The sequence below is a fragment of the Brugia malayi genome (genome assembly GCF_000002995.4).
Source record: "Brugia malayi strain FR3 genome assembly, contig: Bm_v4_ChrX_scaffold_001, whole genome shotgun sequence".
In the NCBI taxonomy this organism is placed as follows: domain Eukaryota; kingdom Metazoa; phylum Nematoda; class Chromadorea; order Rhabditida; family Onchocercidae; genus Brugia; species Brugia malayi.
In genome coordinates, this window is record NW_025062479.1 from 18,141,770 (window position 1) to 18,165,574 (window position 23,805).

Sequence of the window (23,805 nt, forward strand, 5' to 3'; positions counted from 1 at the left end):
CGCATTTTGTCTTAACTTTGCTCAACTTTATTTAGTTTTGTTTTTAGGGAATAATTGCTTACTTTTCTTGCAATAGTAAATTAACACTGGACAACTAGTGCGATGTTTACATGTCCCTTATTTCATCGTCAGTTGATCTTACATCATGTTGAATAGGTAGCAAAGTTGTATTGCTTGATAATCATTCTTCCTTATTATTTTAAGTATCGAGTTGGTCTCTTTTATTATGTTATTCCCTCTCTTGTTGGGTTATGATTACGTTGTTTAGGTATGATTTTATCTGAAAATGTTGAAGTTCAGTTCTAATGTTAGTCTTATCAAAATGTGCTATTCGGTCTGTATCGTTCTACAATAACTCATGGTCTGGCCTCGTGAAAACTAGGTTTGGAATAATAAAAAGAGAAGATAAGGAAGCAAATCATGTCCAAAATAGTACAGGAATTTCTAAAAATTGTTTCTAGGGATTTTTTTTCTAATAAAGTTATTTTAATTTCGTCGATTTTATCCTTTTCATCAGTAATATTTATCATATCTTTTTTTCCTTCGCTTGTATGAGATTTTCTAAGCTAGAAATAAAAAACTGTCCATTAAAAATGATTTGTATCTTCATTCAGAAGGGATTGCGAAGATTATGGTTTTTTTTTTTTTTTTTGATTATGAATAAAATTTTTATATCATGGTGCACTTGTCGTAGTGTGATTTCGGATTCGATAAAATATTTTGTTATATTTCTCACTTTAGGCAATAACAGTTGAGAGCTTTCGAGGCTTAGAGATCAGGTACACTTCAGACTATAACATTACCGAAGACTGTTTGTTTTGGATAACGGAGTAATTATAAAGCAAATATATAAGAAATAGATGTATGTATTAGAGATATATGAGATTTCTCTAGAATTTTATATAAATTTTGAAACAATCAGAATCGAAGTGCTATCCCTCCCATCCACTTCGTACCGAATTTAAGTCTTTCCCTGTATAATGATGTCTTGCTCCCGCCCATTTCTCCATTTGCCCATCTGTTGACATATTTTTCCAGGGAGAAAAGGATGAAGAAGATGGAGGGTAAGTAAATGGAAATTTTGACAACACGACTGATATACTCTCTCTGATTTTCTCCTTTTTATATACTCCCTCTTCATGCCATGATTGATTGCATCTTTTTTACACGTTTTAATTACCTAATAGTAGATGAGTTAACTGTTATCAAGATCTGAGTGTAATTTTCTAATGAGCACACAATAGACAACTACGGTACTTATCATGCAACAATGTGTCACGCTCGCTCTCATCTTCACATTCTGTGGTATCATTGATATTGTATTGAATACTAGACTGATATCAGAAGGACTCATATTAATTATGCCATGAAGTAATTGGCACTAAATCAGGCCAAGTTATCATTTAACATACACGTTCTTATTTCTAGATTCTCGATAGATGCCAAAAAGTTTGATTTCACAGCTTTTTTTTCAATACAGATATGGATGTAAAAAGTTTAACTCCACTATTTTTTTTTTTCAATTCAGAATATGGATATCTTTCTTGATTATTGCCGTAAAGATGTGGTTATTAGTAAAGAAGCAGCTAGTGAATTGTTACTTACAAAGCACGTGGATTTCATCCACCACTGTGTCGAAAACAAAGAATCTTATGTAAGTGATTCGATTAGTTATTTGCGTACTTCACGTACCACGGTGTTTGCTAGTTCCAGAACTCCGACCTTTTATTTAACTTATATTTTTTTAGTACTTGTATTTTAAAGTTTCTTATTACCTGAATCATAATGAATTTGTTTCATTAAAGTTCGAAATCGATATTATTGTGTTGGTATTAGAATCGATCGTGAAGAGTTGATCGTTACATCATCTGAAATGCAAAGGTCATTTTCTTTTGTACAAGTATTTCGTCAGGTTCCATGCTTTTAATTACAGGAAAATGTCACTACAGAATATCTTCGAATGAGCGGTATCTATTGGTGCTTGCAAGCAATGGATATAATGAATCGATTGACTAAAATGGACACTAATGAGATTGCGAATTATGTGAAACGATGTCAGCAACCAAATGGTGGCTTTGCGCCTGCTGAAGAACACGATGCCCACTTACTGCATACATTAAGTGCTGTGCAAGTAAACTTATGCTTATTGTTCTTTCAATTGTTATAGAAGCAAGTCCAAACAGAGTACACAAACATATGGCAATTTTGCATTTTATGAATCATGTTTAGGTATACTGAATTTCCATTCCAATTTAAATTTTCATTCAGATGAATGCATATGAAATGCTCAAACATGATTAATAATAACTGATGAAAATATTTTTTTCATTTAAAAATCAAAGTAATATAATTATTTAATTCACAAAATTCAAACGAATTAAGCCGTTTCCAATTGTGAAATGTGTATTATATCATTAAACGAAGCGTGTTGACGACTTCTGATGACCGACCCTGATGCACCTGTGACTTCTTTCTTCTAAAGGTTTCCTTTGAATCACCATCTGCCGCTGCGTAATCCACAGTTTGCCGCATGGAAATAAATATGCTAAGGAAAGATTACGTTGCGGTACTGGTCAAAAGAGAGATGATTGTAGAGCGAACATTGTGCAATGTAAATTAGTTCATCTGCTTGGGTTAGGAATTGATGATTGCATGCAATTACCTTGTACTTTGCATTTTCCTTGTACTTTTTGTTTTCCTCACCGCTTGCATATGAACTTACTGAAATATTTTGCCACCACTGATCATCGAGGTTCTTGTCATATGTTTTTTTATTGATCATCATTGACAGTAGCTTAAAATAGACCACTTATCTCCTGTATGTTTTCTTCCCATCTGTCTTTCTTGTTATTTTGCTTCCTTGGAAGTCTTTTTGGGAATATAATCAGCCACGAATTCATATTTTGTGTTATGTTTTCTTTGCATCTCCCATTAATTTTTTTTTTTTTTTTTAAGGAAATAAAACTTGATTCATAAGAGATAAATTAACTTCTGGAAAATCTTGAAAATATCCAGAACCATGAAATTAACTATGAACCTTAACTGTATAGAAGACATAATGGAATTTTCATATAACTGTTTTCAAAGAGATGCCTGTATTGGGACATTTCAGATAATGGTAATGTTGGGTAAGTTGGACGAAATTGATACAGATGCGGTATCCTGCTATGTTGCATCATTACAAAATGAAGATGGAAGCTTTGGTGGCGATGAATACAATGAGATTGATACTCGCTTTTCGTTCTGTGCACTGGCTACACTTCATCTAATTGTAAGCCATAAAGTTTAAACATAATGACAAATTTACTTACATAGAGATCTCCCTCTATAAAATGGAATAACTAGTAAGAAAGTATGAATTATATATAGCAAAGAAATTCACTGAGCATGCGAAAGTTTTTTTTTTTTTTTTTTTATGAAAGGCAAATTTTTTAAAAATCAATGGAAATAAAGAAAGCTGTGATTCATCTTTTCTTGTTATTAAATTATTTTCTTCAAATATGTGTGTATGTGGAATCCTTAGTTAGATGTAAATAATGGGTTTCTGTTCATTTTAGGGGAAGTTGGAGAACTCAATAAATGTTGGAAAAGCTGTTGATTATATTCTTAATTGTTACAATTTCGATGGTGGATTTGGAACCAGACCTGGTTCAGAAAGCCATGCCGGACAGGTTTGCAACCATAATTATTCTGACCTCAGTGATATACTTGAAATTTAATTTAAATAATATTAAGAATGATAAATTTTTTATCAGGTATATTGTTGTTTGGGAAGCTTGGCGATAGCAGATTGCTTAGAAATGATCGATACTCAGCGAACAGCTCGGTGGCTGGCCGAGAGACAATGTCGATCAGGTGGCCTGAATGGTGTGTTTGATTTTAGAGATTTTGTTCGGTTTATGTTATAGTAAAGTTCTATATTGCTTCCAGCTTGAAAGAATAATAATAATTTTTTTTAAAGGAACAAATAGAAAACTTATGTATCTCTCTCATTACAGAATGAGAGTTGCTTAGATTGTTCAAATTTTTTTGCAGTGAATGAGTTTTCTGTAAACATTTTAGAAAATATGAAGCGTTCAGTCAACAAAACGAAAATGATTAAAACATAATTTTATACTGATCAGAAAAAAAGGAAAGATTGAAAATGCATAGGATGGTTGTGAGAGGTTAAACATCAGAGTTCAACGCAAAATGTTGTTAACTCCGTAGCATGTCGCCGAGTTATATTTGAAATTGAAAAAATAAGGGATACAGTTCTCAGCTTCCTGAGCGAAATATACTTTATTTAATTGAACATAATCTTTCCTATAATGAATATGAGTTATTCAAATTACCGGTGTAAAGAGAGATTTAGCAGCAACTAATGACATAATGTATTATACTATTACTGTTGTTGTATTACATTAGTTGATCCCTGCAGAGTGAGTGAAAGGAGTGAAGGCATCACCAGATAATAACCTGACACCACTTTCATTGAATGATTTACTGCATATCCCTGCTGCTTCCCTTCTTCTTGTTAACTATCTTGTCATTCCCTTACAAGCCATTATTAAATCACCAAACTCTGCATTTAAGGGCATTATACAGTTACCGACAAGTGTAGTAGTTATTGCAAAGTTTGTTAGATTTCATAGGGAAGGTACGGTGGCCTTTTCAGAAGTTGTAAAAGACTTTGGTTAAGAATATGTAATACGTTCACTTTCCCTCCGCATTCTATGCTTCTCAATTTTTGTTTCATCTCAACAATAGTAATTATTTCAAGTAGTTTGTCATAATTAGTTCTTCTGAAATTATTTGAGCTGCAATTTGAAAAGCTGCTGTATAATGTTAGTTGAAATCATTTTAATGTTTTTCACGAAACAGTAGAATGTATGACTGTGATATTCTTTAAGAGAAAGGAATTTTTTTTCCTGTGTTTGCATTATAAGTGTAGGTTGTTTTTTGAATTGGTTCAAGGTGACCTTTGCGAAATGATGCTGATGGAGATGTTTGTACTAAGAGGATAACCAATAAAGGGCACGTGGCGTGAAACATAATAAATTAAAATAGTTGTCCTTTACCACTGTTCATCTAACTGTGCATAAATGTTACATTCTCTTTTAAAGGGCTATACGATTTACGCATCATTATGCGCATTATCGGACATGTCATCAACAACAGTGAATAAGGAGAAAAGGGGAAGAATAGAAATATTCATTAAAGTTGTTACAGTGTCTCTAAAGTACTTACTTCCTGTTATATCTTCTAATATATATAAACAAACTGATTGCAATCAGGAAATACTTAATGAGATACATTTTGTTAATGTATAAAGAAATGTTCGTGGGAAATGTCTAATATTCATTTGCACTAGGCAGTAAAAAATGAACAGATGTACATAAAGTTCTGTTTATCTGTATAACTGAGACCGATGTTGTTTTGATCTTGTTGATTTTTGATGAAAATTTTTAGGTAGACCAGAGAAATTACCTGATGTTTGTTATTCGTGGTGGGTACTTGCATCACTGAAAATACTTGGACGATTACACTGGATTGATAATGTTAGTAACACTTCCAAGATTATTACTTAGCATAGTAAACTTTTGTGATTTATTTATTAAATTTGGCAGTTGTTTCAGAAATCAATGATAAAATTCATATTAGCTTGTCAGGACAACGATGGCGGTTTCGCTGATAGACCGGGAGATGTGGTAGGTCAATATTTCATTTCGCATTTATGGTGGTGCAGTTTTTCAGTATAAAAATGAGTTCATTTATTGATCATGGTGCATCTTGGTCTATTTCTCCTTTCCTGAAAAGATTTACTGTTGACTGCATAGTTTTAGTAATTATGCCAGTCTTCTTATCAGAAATGTCTTTTTAGCCTTTTTTTTAGACTGATCCTTTCCATACAGTTTTTGGTCTAGCAGGATTGAGCTTACTTGGTGCTTACAGTAAATCATTGGCAGCAGTCGACCCTGTATTTTGCATGGGGAAAAAATGCCTTGGTGATTTATCTATCTGTTAAAGAAAATTCTTCATTGAAAAAACCATATGGTAAGGTTGCTTCTTTCTTTTAGTTGCTACATTGTTTATTGATACAAACTGCGTCACATCTTCGTTATGTTGTGCAGCATTCTAAATAATACTTTTCTGATGTTCTCTTCTTGTTTTTAAAGTAAATATAGTTTTACAAAATTCTTTATATTAAATCATAACATGCATTGGCTAACTGTTTTAATTTTTTGAACAAAGAATGAAGTGATGAAAAATGCTTTCATTTTGCCTTATTCTATTTTTGGACGAAATGCTGGAATTAGTGTTATGTTTTAGGCATTAACCAGGGCGAGAAAAGATTCATTGTTTTGAACATTTCTTATTTTAAAAAATTCAAAAAATGAATTCTTAAAATGGGTCGTAGTGTGCATTATGCTGAGATGGTGCAAGGAGCGCATTAATTGGAAAGTGGGTAATTAAAGGATGCGGGAGTGCGCAACAGAGTACCTTGTCATTAACGGTGTTGCATACATTTTTATAGCCCTTATAAAGCTTTATATGTTAAATAGGAATGCAGTGCGGCACGTGTACATGGTATATATAGTAATAATGTCATATTTTTTAATTGTGAAATTACAATTTTTCTGATTTTACAGGCGCTTTTCTTTATTGTTGGTGGAAGGATACTTCATCATGTTACACTGATGTTTCATTGATTTCTGAGTTAGTCCTGTATTTTGTTACCGCCGTTGTTTTCCTTCAACTTATTGTTTTATCAAAAAAGAAAAAAAACATTTTTGTAGACGCACAAAATTTACTTGGTAAAATTTAGGGCACGTAACACAAAACTTATTTTGTAAAGACTTTATTTTTTAATAAACATTATAGAACGCAGATTTCATCTAGATATTGAAAACCGCGAAAGACTTAATAAATTCATTTTTATCTTTAGACTAATTGAAGTTTTTTCTGTAAATTGATTCGTGTACGTTGAAGTATTTTCCTAGAAGCAGCAGAAAAATATAGTTGGTGAAATTTTATTTGCGTAAGCTGTCGATTTGTGTGTACTAGATATTTAAAGAAAATAAATGTGATTAATATTATTCTTCTATTCATGAATTAATTTATTCTTGATTCATTCCTTACAGTCTTAGTGGTAGAAAATAGTCATGTATGCATTCTCGAGTTCTTCAACAGCTTGACAAGAATTCAGTTTTGAAGTTTAAAATTTAAACATCAATTAATTGCCAAGCTAAAATGCACAACAGCATATTAGATTTTTGCTACGTGTTCTAGATTGCTTGGAATATATAAGCTATTTACACATATTAAGAAATAAGCAACGTGTAGACAATGGAGAACGAGGACTATACATGTGTGAAATAAGTGGTTAGTTAGTTACTATTGGTATGGGGTTTTAGCAGCAAAAAGGAGAAATTGAAAAAGTTTTGCATAGAAACTTAGTAAAGATGGAGGTCACATAATTTGTAGAATTAATGATCCCTCCCTGTAGATGTTTTTATCATCTTAAATCTTTCGCAAGCTTCCCTCATTTATTCCTTTCATTAAGTTCTTTCCTAGCGTCCTTTCAGTGTACTGTACGTTCACGTACCACGTGGTTTCCTTTGCTGAAGTATGCTATCATTGGCTTTTCAATATTACAATGAACTGATTTTTTGAAAAGAATTTTTTGTATATTGTATGTTAAAAAGGAAAGTTGAATATTACACATCAAACAAAATAAGAAACTCCTGAGGAACTCTATCGTCAGAAACGTTTTAAGAGTTTGCTAAAGAAAACCATTTTTTTTTAATTTTTATTAAAAAGTGATTTTTTAAATTCGTATGAAGATGCCATAATTTAGTTTATGATTAAATTTAGTGTAAATCTTGAAAATTAAACTTCTGCTATCGACTGATTGAGTAAGAAAATTATAAAACAATTGAATAGCGATAATTGTGTACAACACATTAGGCTATCTTGGAGAACTTGACTCCATTATTAAAGTATTGACTTCTTCATGTTTCAGTAATAAGGGTAAGCTTCTGAAGAGTATCATACTGAAAAAAAAAAAAAAAAAAAATTAAACAGTAACAATGCAACGCAACAGATGAGATGACATTCGACAGAGTGAGAAATTGAGAATAGGTTGCTACCGTAAGACTTGATGGTGATTCTCCTCGCCTTTCCCTTCTCTCCAAGGAGAAGGGAGGAAGGCGGCCCGAGTACGGCAGTGTGCTCAAAAATTTATCGCCCCGCCCAAATCTTAAGGAAAATTCGGTTTTGATTGCATGTGATGACATATGGTTCTTCTGCATATTTTTAGTAGTAGAAGTTTGCTATGACAATAACCGATTTGCTGCTGCTCGAAATGTCCTCTTCAATGCTATCAGCAAATTGGCAAAAGCGTTACTATGCATCATCCACTACTGCGCCCACCAGGAAATCTGCTGATTTTGCAGCTATTGCTACAACTGCTAATTATGCTAATCAATCATGCGCATACTGTGATCAATCTGATGAAAATTTTTGCTGCAATCAAAAGTAAGCTCGATTTCAAGAAGTCGTGAAATTTCATTACAAATATTTATACAAATACATACTAAATCCTGTGTTTACTTCCTTTTCTGCTGATTAATAAATGCTATATCGCAGAATGATTAGTACTAGTTTTCAGATACGACTTTTTTGCATAAATCGATTTTTAGTGACCAGAATATATTTATGTAATCTTATTTCAATGTTAAGTAATTTCATATTAACTTTTCTGATTCATTACTCCTTATGCTTAATAGTAATTGAAATGATCAGTGTATGAAGTCCTTACAAATCAACATAGAGTTGACAGAAGTAAGGAATGTAGGCTTTGCGGAAATAAATGAGTATTTCAGTTATATTCAGAAAAAAGAGGAAATGGAACAGTTGGAAATCAAAGTACCGCGGAAAAATAAAATTGGTCCTCGACGATATAAAACACCCAGCCCACAATTGTTACGGATGCGACGTCAAGCAGCGAACGCTCGGGAGCGACGGCGAATGAACAATTTGAATGATGCGTTCGATCGGGTAAATTCATTATTTGGCTTATTTGATATAGTTCAGTGGAAATTGCAGAGATTAGGAAGCTCAAAAAATAAGTAGGCGAGGCCAGAAGATTAAAAAGAGGAGTGAGACCTTTTTATGAAATTGTGTTTATTATATTTTATTTAGTGTTGTAGGCTTCGAAGAACCTGTTAAAGGAAAATTATATCTGAAGTTTTGGAGGCTTCGCTGAAAAGCCCAATTTACTGTCTTCTACTTTGTTAACTGTTAATACAACTCAGAATACTAGTAATGGGAAGTTAATCAGTTAAAACACAATTGTCTCATTTAGAAGATACTTCTTATTTTAATTCGTATTGTTAAATGTTAACAGTAGAACGTACATGATGTTTATAAACTTACGTTCAAGTGACCTTATCAAAAAATCTTATCTTAAACTCCTCTTGTTTCAGTTACGTACTGTGTTACCGTCGGTAGGCACTGGTCGAAGATTGTCGAAATTCGAAACTCTTCAAATGGCACAGCAGTATATTGATTGTTTAGCTGAATTGTTGAATAAACCACGATGATCTGTCTTCTTTGTCTTGTCTGTAAATAAATTTTTCTAACTTATCATTCAACCATTTTTATCTCTTAAAATGAAACAGTCTTATAACAACTGTGATATTTTTATACAACAATGCTTTTACAGGATCTACCCAAATGACTAACTCACTGTTACCTTGCGTAATTTGCTCTTATGCATTGTGACAGTGTTCTGCTGTTACATTATTTTTTTTTCTTAAAATTAGTGCTACTTTTTTAGTACCAAATTATCCTTGTTATATTTATTGTAGTCATTTAGCAACAGGCATATTGGAAGGCATATTCAATCAAAATTTAATGACATATTAAAACAAATATTTCATCTTCTAAAAAATCTAAAACTAAACCAATTAAAATATTATTCTTATTTCAAATTATTACTTGCAATAAAGGAGAGTTAAGTGACGAGTGACATATGCCGCATATAATTAAATCCTTATAAGTCGATTTTTAAACAATGGAATTTCTCATGAATAAATTAAAAACGGAGATCTGCTACTTAAGCAATCCGAGGCATTATAGCAGTTAGTTTTGATATTGCTGAATTCAACTGCGGAAGAGAAGAAATGATAAGTTACTTCAATGTAACATACAGAGATAATTACCGTTTTTTTTTTTCAGTTCAGTGAAAAAGTGGGACGAAGATTTTTTTCTCATTTTGTCTCAGTACAGTGCGTTGACGTATACAAGCGGTCTTTCCTTTTGATGTGAAGTGTGAATTTATTTATTTAATTTTTTTCATTTAAACCAATTGAAAACAGTACTGGAACCACTTCAGGTTTCTTTGTACCCCTGCTACTGCTACTTTCAAAATATTTTCCTATCTTTCTCAAACAGTGGAATTTTTTATCAATTCAATCCAATGAATAAATACCAAATGAGTACTTTGGGCATACTTAATGATCCAATTGGTAATTTGATTGAGGCTATTTCTCTAGAAATCGATTCATATTTCCTAAAATCTTAGGTATAAGATCTATCCATATGCAGTATCGAAGGATCTTTTAACATCTTATGATAGTCACTTTCCTGTTTAGGTTCGTCGTTTTCTTATCTGCTATTTAGTGCGTCTTACTTTTTTCAGAGATCAAGCACAGTTGCACTGTCATATCATAGATTAGTTTCATTCGTTGTCTTATATCTTAGTTATTCCTTTTAGACTTTATTATATGAATATATATATATGTCTGAAAAAAAATTCTCAATTTTGGATCCATTTTCTAATTATTAAAAAATTCATTTTTGGGTTTACGATTAGTAAGGTAAACTAGGAAGTATTATTGGTAGTTGTGATAAGAACAGTAGATTGTGAATTAGTTTGAGTTGATGGATGAATGAATGAATGAATTTCATGTATTATCTCTGATCAGCGTTACTGTTTGTGGATGTGTTGAACTCTTTTACGACATTTGCACAGTAATTATGTGATAAGCCATCATTAGTAAGAGACAATATTGTGAAAGCGTGGAATGAGATATAATTGCATGACCTTTGACCTTTATTTGATGTTACCTGCACATTATTTTATGATAAATCTTTGTTTGAAAAGAAAGCATTTACCACGAATAATCGAATCCATAGGTGAATATAGCTGTACGCACATCCGTACGACAAATGTTGTTAACGGTTCTACAATTTTAGTGTTTTATAGCTACAAAAAGATATCTCGTACTCTTAATACTACTGTCTTATAAACGTAACTTTGGAATTTCATGTTGGCTTAAAACTCACAACATGTTCAAATTTTCCTTGCAACTTTCAGTTTACTAATTTGAATTTCATTCGAGTTCGCTTAAATTTTACTTAAAATTCAAACTCTCAAGCTCAGCCCTCATCTCATTTCAAAACTTAAATTCTGCTGAAAAAGATCTTTGAAATTTAACGTTGTGATACCAATAAATTTTCATAAACGGTTGCCAGTTTAGCTTTATTTCAGTGGTTGACGAAATTTGGGTGTACGATATCATCGGTGTGGTGGAGATCTTAACGATGGCTTTCTAATGGTGTCTCGGCTATTGTTTCTTTAAATCCACGATTTTTAAGCTTTTCCAACATTTCGTTACTTAGAATGTTATTGTCTTGTATAATAATTTTTAAGAAGTCGATAACATCACCGTTCTAAAATGAGAATTCTGCAGTAATGTATAATATATGCTACGCTAACAGTATTTGAAATCTCAATGACGAAGAGTCAAAAATAACGGCAGAAATGACTGATTTAATAATTAACTTTGTTTTTAGATCATTATGACATCAATCACGATGGAGTGTGCATTGTGATGGTTGTGTTATGATCTGATCTTAGGACTGTTACCCGAAAAATTAGCAGAGTCCAGATTGTAATCTTGATAAAGCGTTTTTTGGTAAATCTGCAGGATGCCAAGAGTAGAATATGAGCCAAAATTGGATTTCAAGGACGTTCTTTTACGGCCTAAACGTTCTACACTAAAGAGTCGAGCGGATGTGGACCTTGTTCGTGAGTAAGTTTTTTAACTTGTCATGTATATCCTTACAAAATTTACTATGTAGTCGCTATAGTCTTTCTTCGTCTGTTTTCTTTTTAGTGTCATTGTTTTAGTCGTTTTGGGAAATGGTCTGAAGCACTGCTTTTGTTTTGGTCAATAATTGCAGCTTTACCGTTAATTTTTCTAATATATAGCTAATTTGGTTCAATTGTATGAGTTCCACTCATACATGTCTTTGTTCATCGCTATATATACAAGAAATTTTCCACCACACGCAACACTTATAGAAGTTGAACGCTTCAGTTAATTAAAAATAGTGTTGGTGGATAACTGCAAATATAAATTATAAATCTTCTGATATTATTTTCTTCTCTTTCTTGTTCTCTCACCGCAAAAAAGTCGATAAATTGAAGAAATTGATGCTGTTACGATATTACCTAAGATTCTTCTCAGGTTTATATTTCGGAACTCGAAAAAAAAATATGTTGGTATACCAGTTATTGCATCAAACATGGACACTGTGGGGACATTTGAAGTAGCGGAAGTTCTTTCGAAGAAAAAGCTTTTTACATTTATACATAAGCACTACTCAGTTGAACAATGGGTAGAATTCGTGAGTAGAACAGATTCGAATCAGGATGTGCGTTTCTTTGCTGTTTATGCTTCGATCTTAATTCTTTTTTTTTTTTTTTTCGTTCCGAATTGTTGATATTATTTGCATCAAAGATTTTTTTGAAGGGAATTAGCAACTTTCATAGTTAATTTAAATTTTATGATGAGGACCAGCCACAGAAATGAAGCGAGTATCTGGAAAATTCAAGTTTTATGCAGACAATGTCACAAATTGGAATTTCATCTGGAGTGTCCGACTTTGATTTTGCAAAACTGAAAGAGATTTGCGGATTAATACCTGAGCTTCAATACATTTGCCTGGATGTGGCAAATGGATATACGGAAATGTTTGTGGACTTTATACGACGGGTTCGAGAAGGATTTCCCAGACACACAATATTTGCTGGGAATGTGGTGACAGGCGAAATGATTGAGGAATTGATTCTATCAGGCGTTGATGTTGTGAAGGTTTTTTTGGATCAAATTTTATAATTTAAATGAGTCAGAAAAGTAATGATCTTCAAACAATTTCTTTTTTAATTTTAAAAGTTAATCTTTTTCCACATTGCTACTTTTTAATAAAATCATTACTGCCACCCGTTTTTAAGAGATATTTTGTTCGGTATGCACCTGGTGTACATGGTTTTTTAGGTAGGCTTAGGTCCTGGTTCAGTTTGTACGACACGTAAGAAAACTGGAGTTGGCTATCCACAATTGAGCGCTGTTTTGGAATGTGCTGATGCTGCACATGGTTTGAACGGGCATGTGGTGAGCGATGGAGGATGCACAAATCCTGGAGATGTTGCGAAAGCATTTGGTGCAGGAGCTGATTTTGTGATGATTGGAGGTGCCAAAGATTTCTCTCTTCCACCCTACGATCCTTAATGCCTACATTTGTGCAAAAAAAGAAACAAATAGGCTTCCCTCGTTTCGGACCTATCATGTCAGAACTGCATGTCCACTTAGTCCTACTTTATTCATAGGTCTTTTCGCGGGACATGATCAGTGTGGTGGTGATACTGTTGTAAAGGATGGACAGAAATACAAATTATTCTATGGAATGGCTTCTGACACAGCGATGAAAAGACACGAAGGAAGTGTAGCAGAATACCGTGCTTCGGAAGGCAAGACAATAACTCTTCCATGCAGGCAAGTATATGCTTTTTAGAAACAGTATGTCACTATTTCGATTCTTTCATTATGCAAACTCAACTTAAAATCCAAAATTAGTGTTACTTTTTATAGAGGTGATATTTCGGATACTGTACAAGACTTACTAGGTGGACTACGATCGGCTTGCACATATACCGGTGCGAAGAAATTAAAAGAGCTTTCGAAACGGGCTACTTTTGTTCGTGTTACGCAGCAGACAAATGAACAATATACAACATTTGAAATATCTCCATCAGAATTACAAAAATTAAATATCCGAATCTGATTCATGTTCTTTAAAAAGTTTCATTTCATACTTCAGTTGTGCAGCATTATACACTGGTTAGAGTTTTACTTTAAAATATTTCAGTTTTCGTTTTCATTTGCTGTCCATATATTTTATTGGAAAGGATATTTTCCTTTTATTTCAATAAAGCTTTTTCAAAGCTAATTTAAGAAAAATGTCCACTCCCTATCCAACCCTTCAAATATCTAATCCAAAATTCTCCTTAATTCGCACCACATCCTTACAGCTCAGTCTATAAACAGTGTTAGCATGAGACCTTATCATCCCTTCTTGATTTTTATATTTTTAAATTATTGGCTTTTGTCGATAGAGACACATTTCGGTACTTTTCGATTCCATTTTCCAGAAGATATACATTCGAGTACATTTTCCGAAGCTAGACGGTATTCTGTAGAAGTACAGTAGAATACCACTTTCTCTCCAATGAGATAATATGGTTTAGCTGGTGAGGTGCTATCCCCTTGTTCAGGTTTTCCAGGAAAACGACAGACTGGTATACCTGAAAAATCACCTCGTTAGAATTTATGGTTTTTTCTGTGACCTTTTGCTGCCTTATTAGCCAAGGAGGCAATTATTTATTAGACTTCAGCAAGAAGGGTCGCATTTTTTATTGCGAATTTCGAAAGCATACATTTTACGTCGACAGAAGTCCAGTTACCGTTTGCTTGACATACGCTGTAGTCGATACCAGTTAACATGTAACCATGTCTACATTCAAATACAAGCACTTCCCGTACGTTATACTCATCCTTCACCTCTCCAACTACTGCCACATTCCTCGGTACCTTTGGTGTTTGACATTTCACATCTTAAAATCGATAGTGAAGTCAAACATAGTCAATGAATTTATAAATATATTTGGTAATGTTCAACAATAACACATTTTTAACAGTCCAGGACATACTTTTACACTGCGGTACAATTCCCGACCATTCTCCATGTGGAAGACATTGTAATGTTCGATTCCCATCCAGAAAGTGTGTTAATGAACAAGAAAATCGTGCGGTGCCTCCAACTCTGAACGTTGTAACCACTACTTTCATTTCGTGATCCATAATCACTAGTGGTGGACACTGCAATGCTACAAAAAATCCATGCGAGAATTCATTCGTCCAGAATATAGCGGCCTTTTTTTGGGAAAATTACTAGCAAATACAGCCAGTGATTGGTTGCAGTAAACATTTTTCGAACATTTTAGAAGCAAAGCCTCACACTGAACATAATTCATTTATTATCATCATTCACCCGCGGTACATGTTTTTAGCTACTGATGAAGTAAAAGTAAGTTTCGAGCTAGTTAAGTTGCGCGAATTATTACTATTACTACCAAAATCCAATCATACCTCGACATTTTGGTAAAGTATGAGACCATTTTCCGGAGCTTAGACATGTCGACGAACGTGGTCCATCAACATAAAAACCGCTTCCACATGAAAACTGTGCGACTGTTCCAATAAATAAATGGGGACTTGTATAGAAGATTTGTAAATTTGTTGAGTTTGTAAATGGCATGCATTTCTGATCTGCAGCAGAATACTTTGTCTTTTTTTTCAACAACTTTCTTCATATGTATGCGAAACTTTTTCCTTTTCTTATTACTCAAAAAATTTGAAACTAAAGATTAACCTTTCACAATGATTTTGACAGTATTGCGATGTCCATTCGGAAGAATACAATGGAAAAATCCTCCATCTTCAGGACGTGCTGCTGTTACAGTCAACTTAAAAATGACCATTATTATTTCCAAGTTACCTGGAACTGTTACAAAGAAATTTAAAAGAGTTGGAAGCTTAGAAATGGCGCTAAAATTACTTCGTAGGCATCCATGTCGGATTTTCCAGGCAAATTGATCTCAACCCATGATTGTGGATATTTACGGTACGTTGTTGAAACTTCCCATCTGGGCTGGCCTTTTTTTCGAGGAAATAAACACTGAAGTCGAAGAGTTGTTGATATGTTCACCACAAGGTGCCCACGTGGTGTTATTGTATGCAAACCTCGTCCTAATTCCAAATTTATTGGTGGCGCACCATCTGAGGGAATTCAAAATTCTGAATTTTATTACACAGCGAGAGATTGGAGTCCTTGTAAATTCATACAAAATAGAAGATAACGATACCTAAACAATCGTAACATGTGTAACGTGAGGCAAACAACAATTAGTAAATGAACATAGATGAATTTACTGCTAGTTTAGTAAGCCTCTATAAAGACTTCTTACAAACGCTCATTCTGACTGACTGTATAACATGGATTTAAGATCAATCAAAGTACCGCCAACCATTTTCATTATGCGGATCCAGTGTGATGCATTTGGGTATTTTCGGCACCCATGTGCCTCCTCTACATGTGATAACAGTGTTTCCCATAAACTGTTGCATACCATATTCTTGACACGAGAATATTAATTCTGTGCCATCTACACATCATTAAGAGTATAATAATTGACAGAAAAGACACAAGAAAAAGAAACCTACTTAGAGAACAAGAATGAAAAATAACATAGAATCTCTAAAATCCTGAAAGCAGTCAGAAAATTTACCAATGAATCGCTGATTAAAAGTAATCTGTTGCCTATATTTGGAGGAAAATGCAATTAAATGTGATTTCTCACTCATTCGATATTCACACGAATGTACATCTGTAAATGTTCATAGTGCAAATGATAAGACCAAAACAGAGAAATCCTTCACTAGTGTGCAATTTTAAAGATTATAAAAACATTACAATAATTTAGTGTGATGAGTCTCACGGACATATATATGTTATAGTTTAATAAAGAAGTTTATCGCATAGCATCATTAAATCTTTCTAATTAATTTAGTATCGATTACAAAGAACAATTACCGGTTTCATAACTTTTAAAATACATTTTTCTTGAAGTTTTATAAAAGATAGTATACTAGTGTGTATAAACACTAGCAACGCTAAATGAATTTATTATAAGGCTCAAATTTTAATAATTATTAATATTACGCAATTTTTTTCCAACCTGAATAGCAATGCAGCATACCAGCGGTGACCCACTTGCCTCTACGACAGCGCATTTCCATTGTTTTAGCTTCTTCTATCAAAAACCCCACAGCACAGCCTATCTGAATTTAATTGCAAAATTTTGCTCCTAAAGAATTTAGAACTCTAATCAAAACTACATAACTTAAAGCAACCGCTCTAATAGTCAGAAAAAAAAAATCAAAAAAGCTTGATAATCAAGCTTTATCAAGTTTTTTTTTGATAATCAAAAAAAAACTTGATAATTGTCAGAAAAAATCGCAAAACGTTAAATAAAGCTTTTTCTTAAATTGATCAGCAATAATTTAAGGAAAGAAAGCGATGTTAAAAAATCTGAGCCAAAAAAATTATATTTAGAAATATCTATCCCACACATAATTCGGCAATTCTTTCAAAAATTAGGAAAACCTTTAAAGTTGTCCCTCGAGCAAAGCGTGACTTTGTTGAAAAGTGAGCATTTTTGATATTAAGAATTTTGTAGAAGGAAGCAAGATTAGGCATGTTGCACATTCCATCAGACTGCGTGGCAAATGCAGCCGCAGACGCTTTTACTGCAAATAGCACTACTTCTTATTCAATTTATTCAAGCAAAACTTGAAGTTGGATAAAAAATGAAACTATGGAAATTAAAAAGAAAAAAATCTTTTTTTAATCCACAATCACATTCTTTCAAACCCTATAATCTGAAGTATAAAAAGTTACCAAAAAACCTTTTCCCAAAGAAATAAAATTGACGTGCTAAATGTTTACGCATAAGTCAGTAAGCATTATCTTTACAATTAATTATTTAAGACTATAATTAATGTTACATTCAAGACTATCAACTTAAGACTATAATCAAGAATATCTTTAAAACTTTATGACTACAATCATATAATAATATAATCAAGTTTTATCTTTTACTGCTTATTTGTCATGCTAGATTTTCACACTCTTATAGGAGTGGCATGAGATACATCCTTAAGATGCAAAAAATTACCATACTGAACAGTGCTGAAACTCAAACTCTGCACGGAAAGGAACACTTAGTAGCTAGATTGTGAAATCTTTAACTACTGTAACAAGTTTTTTTCGGAAAATGAATGCATGTTATAACATTGCATTATGAAAATGCTAAAACGACAAACAAATATGACAATTATACTCTTTTCGCAGTTATGACAATTATTAAAACGAGTCTTTTCTCAACAATGTAATTTATGAGAGTCCAAGTACTGTAGAAAGTGCACAGCCTAAACAGAATTTAATTTTAACAATAAAAAACTTACGACAGGGTAGAAGACGTGTGAACCATTTACCATTCCGACATTCGATAGCATTCGCTTTATTTTTATATTCATTGTCCACACAGATATACTGAATTATAGTATTTTTCGGAAAAGTGGCCTGTTGTACGCTCATATCTAAGCGAATCGGATGGCCACTAATATTTGTTGTACGATATGCGACAAATGGCTGGTCATCATTTGGACGAAGACATGATGTCGATGGTGATTCTGAAGATAAGAAAATGATCCAAGAATTTTAATATCTCACTAACTAAGTCAATACAAATAATGGAAACTGGCATGTATTAGCGACTTCGTCTTGAATTAGCCAATCTAAAGCTAAGCTACTTTAACTTTAATTTCTAACTCCATTTAGTTAAAGATGTACAATCTATTTCAAATAACATGAAAACTGAATGATTTTAAATAAAAAATTAATAAAGCATCAATCAATTTTAACGTCTAATAAAACCAACCATAATCATTGCACCCAAAATTGGGGTGTATTTCACCAAAGCGACATTTTAATCGAACAATGTTTGTTCCACACATCATATCAATTTCTTCATTATGGTGCAATTCTGTCTTATTAGAATTGTACCTGTTGTCCTCACCTGCTTCAAGTTTGCAATACTCTGTAGAAAAAACCATTTCTTTTATCTATTTATTTATTGTTAGTTTGATCAGTTCATACTTCTCAATTGTCAAATGTCAAATAGATTAGAAGAATAAAACCTACTTGGCCTACAATGTCCGACTTGCTGAGTAAACACTCCATGATTGCATTCGAATTTATCATTCCCATGTAGTTCATAACCGTGTAAACAAACCATCCTCGTCCTACTACCGTGCAGCATAATATCACCTGATTGTAAGATTCGCTCTGAGCGTATGTCAAGGAAGAAGACGTGACTGCGTATCGGTATCCGACAATCATCTAAAAACCACTTATAAATCTGAAAACTTTCTTGTTGTTAAATTTCTGTTGTCGTTCTCATAAAACAAGTAGTAAAGAAAACATTTTATATGTCCAAAAAATACCTAGAAGAAGAAAAATCTTACCGGGAATACAATTAGGAACTTCTGGAGTCCACCGTCCATTTTTGCAAAATGCAATTCCATCTGCTCGCGAGTCTTCGAGGTGAAAACCTTCAGAACATATTACCTAAACGGTACCTGATAACATAATCTATAAGAATTAATAAAGACTTCGTCAATTTCAATTTAGTTTTTTTCTTCTTGCGTGGAAAAAAAATTTTATGTAACTTGCAATCGAAAGCTTTGATGAAAACAAAAATTTCCGGATGTTTTCACATTCAAAATGAATTGAAATAAAATATAGAAAAAAAAAAAAAAAAAAGATATTGAAACTACATTAAAATGAAAGAAAGCGTCAGAAAACTAATTTAAACGAACCATAATTTCAGCTGGATTGTCATTACCTTTCGTGACAACAATTTCTCGTCCGTAATCAACTAAAATCGGTTCACACTCAACAGAACGGCGACGTCGTATCCAAGCAATTTGTCCTTCCACCATCGGATGAGTTTGTGACACGCATTTCGGCCTCTTCCGTGGCATCCAATTTCCATTGACACATGTTGCCTACACAAGGAAACTGTTAGGAGGTAGTTGACGTAAAAAATGATAAACTTTAAGCGCTTTGGGAATCAGATCTGCACGAATTCCGTCTAATTCAAATTCAAATTTTAGTAAATTTAAAAGAAAATACATCCATATTACGAATGTTATAAGGTAAAGAAAAAGACAGATTACTTTTGGTGATCCGAGTAACACAAATCCTTTTTTACATTGAAATGAAATTGAACGACCTTCTTCCACTTCCGATATATATTGAGCATAGTCATAAGCCCCCATCTGTCCTTCCAGCATTATTTGTCCACCTTCCAAGACCCCAAATGTCTTAAGCGGATGTTCACAGAGAACTTAAACTTCATAAAAAAAAATAAATGAATAAAAAAAAAATAAAAAAAAAAAAGGGCTAATGTATTCATATCATATAACGAACAGGTTAGCGTTAAATCTCAAAAGGTATTTTTTTCTCGCAAAGTTAATTCAAATTAAGAGTAAATGGTAGTTGATTAAAAAGTTGTTCAGAGCAGGAATTCAGTTCATCGGTCTGACAGGAAGTAATTAAGTCATCTAAGCTTAACACAACAGTGCACAAAAATGGCAATGGCAGCAGAAATACCTGGGAGACATGAAAATGTCTCGCCTTCACTGGACCACTTCCCATATAAACACTTGACAGTATTATGTACCCCGGATGGTCGATAGCCCTCATTACATTCATATCGCGCAAATGCTCCGTGCGACGATTTTGTGAATACAACTTTGGCATTTGGCATTCTTGGTGGCCAAGATTTGCATCGCACTTGAACAGAAGCAATTTGTAAAAATTGTAATTTCAAATAAGTTTAAAAATTCCTTGTTATCTGTTGGCATATTTAAATCAAAGAATAATATTAAACAATTTTCAGGAGTAAAATCACGTATATAACAGCGCGATTCTTGCTAAAAAAAGGTATGTATGAGAATAATCATAATGATCTTTCTTTGGTAAAATAAATGAAAGACCTGGTATGCAAGTTGGCATATGTGACCAAGTACCATTTCGACAGACTATAGTCGTTTCCATTTCAGCTATTTCATGCTTTGGTGCACACTCTACTCTCAGTCGTTCTCCGTGTAAAGCAAGCTGTGAAGGTATATGGTTAACAACGTGTCCATCGCTTATTTCAGGTATACGGCACCCACCTAAATTTTAAAGAATACTGGTCATAGTTTTTGAATAAAAAACAATTATTTAGCTAAACTCACATGATTTTTTATAATAAAGAAATTTAATCGAATGTGCTGTCATCAATTGTACTACCAATGCAAAATGTTATAATTAATGGTCTAGCATCTTTTTCAAAGGTATAATATATTAAGGGGGAAAGAGAATTGGAACGAAAATAATATATTATTTAAAGTTGAAACTGATCATATTTAAAAAAGCACTTAAACAAATAGGCATTGGATTTGACCAGCGTGCATCGTCTTCACATTTTGCATAAGGTGCACCAATGTGATTCATTCCTTCTAAACAACGAAACACAACAACTGCTCCGAAATGCGTGTCATCACCTTCGATGTATCCATTGTGTAGTTGAGGCAGTGGTGGGCATCGAATTTCTCAAACAAATTCCGTGATTTACTAATCTTTTAAAATTTTTATCAATGCATTTATTGGTTTTTTTAGTTCTTTTTTATTTTGTAGAAATTTAAAACTTCTCTCTTATGTCTCTGTTTTTCCTTTTTCTTTCTTCTTATAGGCACTTTTGAAACCAGAAAAAGTCTCTCAACTAACCTTCACAAGTTGGTTCATTACCACCCCAAACACCTTCGGCAAGACATATCCTCTGCACCTGACCAACAAGTCGGTAACCTGTTTTGCATGAATATGTGATACGAGACTGATAAGTCAATGAACTACCAAGTACTTTGCCATGCAGTGGATCCGATGGTCTTTTACATTCCGTTGCTGAAAAACTAAATGCATTAAAAAATTATCCGAAATATCTCGTTACAAATTTCATTAACAGGTCTTGTTACAGTGAAATAGGTCTACAAAAAAAAAAGCTACCGCAAATTTAAAAATTTACCTTTGCAGTGAGGTACTTGAGCACTCCATTGTCCGCTGTTCAAGCAACGAAGTGTTGGTGATCCAATCAACTGATAACCGGGAAGACATACTATTTCAACTGTGTGTGGATAATAGTATAGTTCTCCTTTCCGCACTCCGTTCATGATATTCCCCGGATCGGGACAGCTCCGAGCTATATAAAATATGGATGATGGAGATAGTATATAAAATGTCCCGGCTATTAGACCTAAAGCTTATTTTAAAGATTTGTTTTTTTAAAAAAAGACTTGATCAAATGCAGTACTAAGTATAGTGATCTAATCTAAAAGATTAAAAGCAAAATAATTTAAGAAACGGAATGTATACCTCGACACCGTAAATCTGGACCAAACCATTGCGCTGCTTTTTCTCGATTCAGTAAACATTTTGCTATCGTTATTCCTTTATTGTTATAACGATGATAACCTGACACGCAATTGTAATGCACTTCGGTCTCTAGCTCATATTGACCGCTGTATGAATTGCCATCATGTTGTGCATAAGGTATTTCTGGTGGTGGACCGCACTTTTCTGCAATTTTTCTTGTTTTACAAATTTCCCAAATCAAAAACCAACAATTTCTTGCATCTCTGTAATGTTGTGAATCCGTATCCCTTAACTTCATATCTAAGGCTACTAACAAAAGCAGAAATGAAAAACTTGTCATTCAGGTCATCAACAGTAATATAACATTGTCATCGATTAGTTGACGAACATAAAACGAAGTATTACTCACTTAGTAATCTGCACTCAGGCTTAGTACCACTCCATTCACGATTTGCTTGACAACGTCGTTGTGATGGACCAACTAACACATATCCCTCATTACAACCATACTCTGCATTCGAGCCGAACAGAAAATCGCCAGGTGTTCTGATAAAACCGTTCGGTAGATCGACCAATGGATGACAAGTTATTGCTGAAACTTCTTAAAATAACTATATTCTAAATATCTCCCAACACAGCAGATGAATTCAGGTCATCGACAGCAATATAACGTTGTCAGTTATCTAGGATAAAAATATTAAGACTTCAAAATATGAAGAATCACTTGAAGAAGGCATTCTAAGCCATATAGGTATGTAATGAGTATATAGAGTTGTAGATGGAAAAATGAATAAAGAAATGTTGACATTGATCCTGCTTGCTATGTGAAAGAAAGGATAAGATTTACTTACATGGATTGACGCATGACAAGCCGCAAGGACCATCACAAAGGCATCTTTTACTGTTTTTCTTGCATTGCTCATCTCTTGTACAAGCTTTCTTGCAATAGTTGGGACGATTGGTAGCACTTACATCAGGACATATTGTTGTCGGAGAAGAATAAATTACAGCCATTAATGATAACAGCAACCACAACAGTAAAGTAAGCATTGAAGAGATGAAGAGATCGTGAAATAACGGCTTCTGAAAGCTGTTTCAACCATAACAGTCGTATTCTCTTCAACCTGAGAGAAGTAATAGTAATCAACAGATGACAGAGGTTTACTCACGTCGTAGTAGAACTAGACGATTTGTTTACTTAAGGTATTAAGGTGAAAGAAAAATGATGTGAAGTATTTAAAAAGTATAAATCTTTGCTCCAAATGAACTAATAGCTGTTTGTAAGATGAACAGTCCTGTCAACTTGTTATCTATATCTACCATGTGATGGAAAATCATGTGATGAGTTTATCATTAATTATTTATTTTTTG

The 23,805-nt window shown here is 33.3% G+C and overlaps 4 protein-coding genes and 1 non-coding gene across 7 annotated transcripts; 4 read left to right on the top strand and 1 right to left on the bottom strand.

Annotated features, from left to right (window-relative positions):
• Nucleotides 1-1,531: 1,531 nt before the first annotated feature.
• Bma-ggtb-1 (Uncharacterized protein) lies at nt 1,532-6,007 on the top strand (the record flags this gene model as incomplete). Of its 2 annotated transcripts, XM_001898058.2 has the most annotated exons (8): nt 1,532-1,654; nt 1,934-2,131; nt 3,113-3,271; nt 3,558-3,671; nt 3,756-3,867; nt 5,452-5,540; nt 5,619-5,690; nt 5,876-6,007. In XM_001898058.2, 8 exons carry the CDS (start codon nt 1,532-1,534, stop codon nt 6,005-6,007), a joined length of 999 nt encoding a protein of 332 aa, XP_001898093.1. The 2 variants fall into 2 exon arrangements, with proteins under 2 accessions (XP_001898093.1, XP_042931212.1); XM_043075278.1 differs by lacking the exons at nt 1,532-1,654; nt 1,934-2,131 and having other exon boundaries at nt 3,116-3,271.
• A 2,310-nt stretch (nt 6,008-8,317) lies between these two features.
• Nucleotides 8,318-9,587, top strand: Bma-lin-32 (Uncharacterized protein; the record flags this gene model as incomplete). Its single annotated transcript, XM_001898059.1, has 3 exons — nt 8,318-8,520; nt 8,868-9,042; nt 9,471-9,587. The coding sequence occupies 3 exons, from the start codon at nt 8,318-8,320 to the stop codon at nt 9,585-9,587; spliced, it is 495 nt and encodes a 164-aa protein (XP_001898094.1).
• A 2,195-nt stretch (nt 9,588-11,782) lies between these two features.
• On the top strand, nt 11,783-11,854 carry Bm16877. Its single transcript, XR_006228126.1, has one exon. It is a non-coding gene; the product is annotated as a small nucleolar RNA Bm16877 (small nucleolar RNA).
• A 125-nt stretch (nt 11,855-11,979) lies between these two features.
• Bm3759 (Uncharacterized protein) lies at nt 11,980-14,118 on the top strand (the record flags this gene model as incomplete). Its single annotated transcript, XM_043075279.1, has 6 exons — nt 11,980-12,083; nt 12,522-12,708; nt 12,900-13,148; nt 13,332-13,527; nt 13,664-13,829; nt 13,926-14,118. The coding sequence occupies 6 exons, from the start codon at nt 11,980-11,982 to the stop codon at nt 14,116-14,118; spliced, it is 1,095 nt and encodes a 364-aa protein (XP_042931213.1).
• Nucleotides 14,119-14,429: 311 nt separating this feature from the next.
• On the bottom strand, nt 14,430-23,448 carry Bma-lev-9 (Uncharacterized protein; the record flags this gene model as incomplete). 2 transcript variants are annotated; one of them, XM_001898061.1, is made up of 24 exons in its annotated part: nt 14,430-14,638; nt 14,771-14,947; nt 15,044-15,220; nt 15,483-15,662; nt 15,766-15,859; nt 15,952-16,172; nt 16,421-16,558; nt 16,682-16,780; nt 17,132-17,234; nt 17,560-17,702; nt 18,420-18,647; nt 18,896-19,054; nt 19,159-19,356; nt 19,482-19,584; nt 19,836-20,024; nt 20,196-20,365; nt 20,632-20,814; nt 21,018-21,197; nt 21,444-21,617; nt 21,793-21,966; nt 22,088-22,261; nt 22,435-22,638; nt 22,844-23,026; nt 23,286-23,448. In XM_001898061.1, 24 exons carry the CDS (start codon nt 23,446-23,448, stop codon nt 14,430-14,432), a joined length of 4,023 nt encoding a protein of 1,340 aa, XP_001898096.1. The 2 variants fall into 2 exon arrangements, with proteins under 2 accessions (XP_001898096.1, XP_042931214.1); XM_043075280.1 differs by lacking the exon at nt 16,682-16,780.
• Between the last annotated feature and the right edge of the window lie 357 nt (nt 23,449-23,805).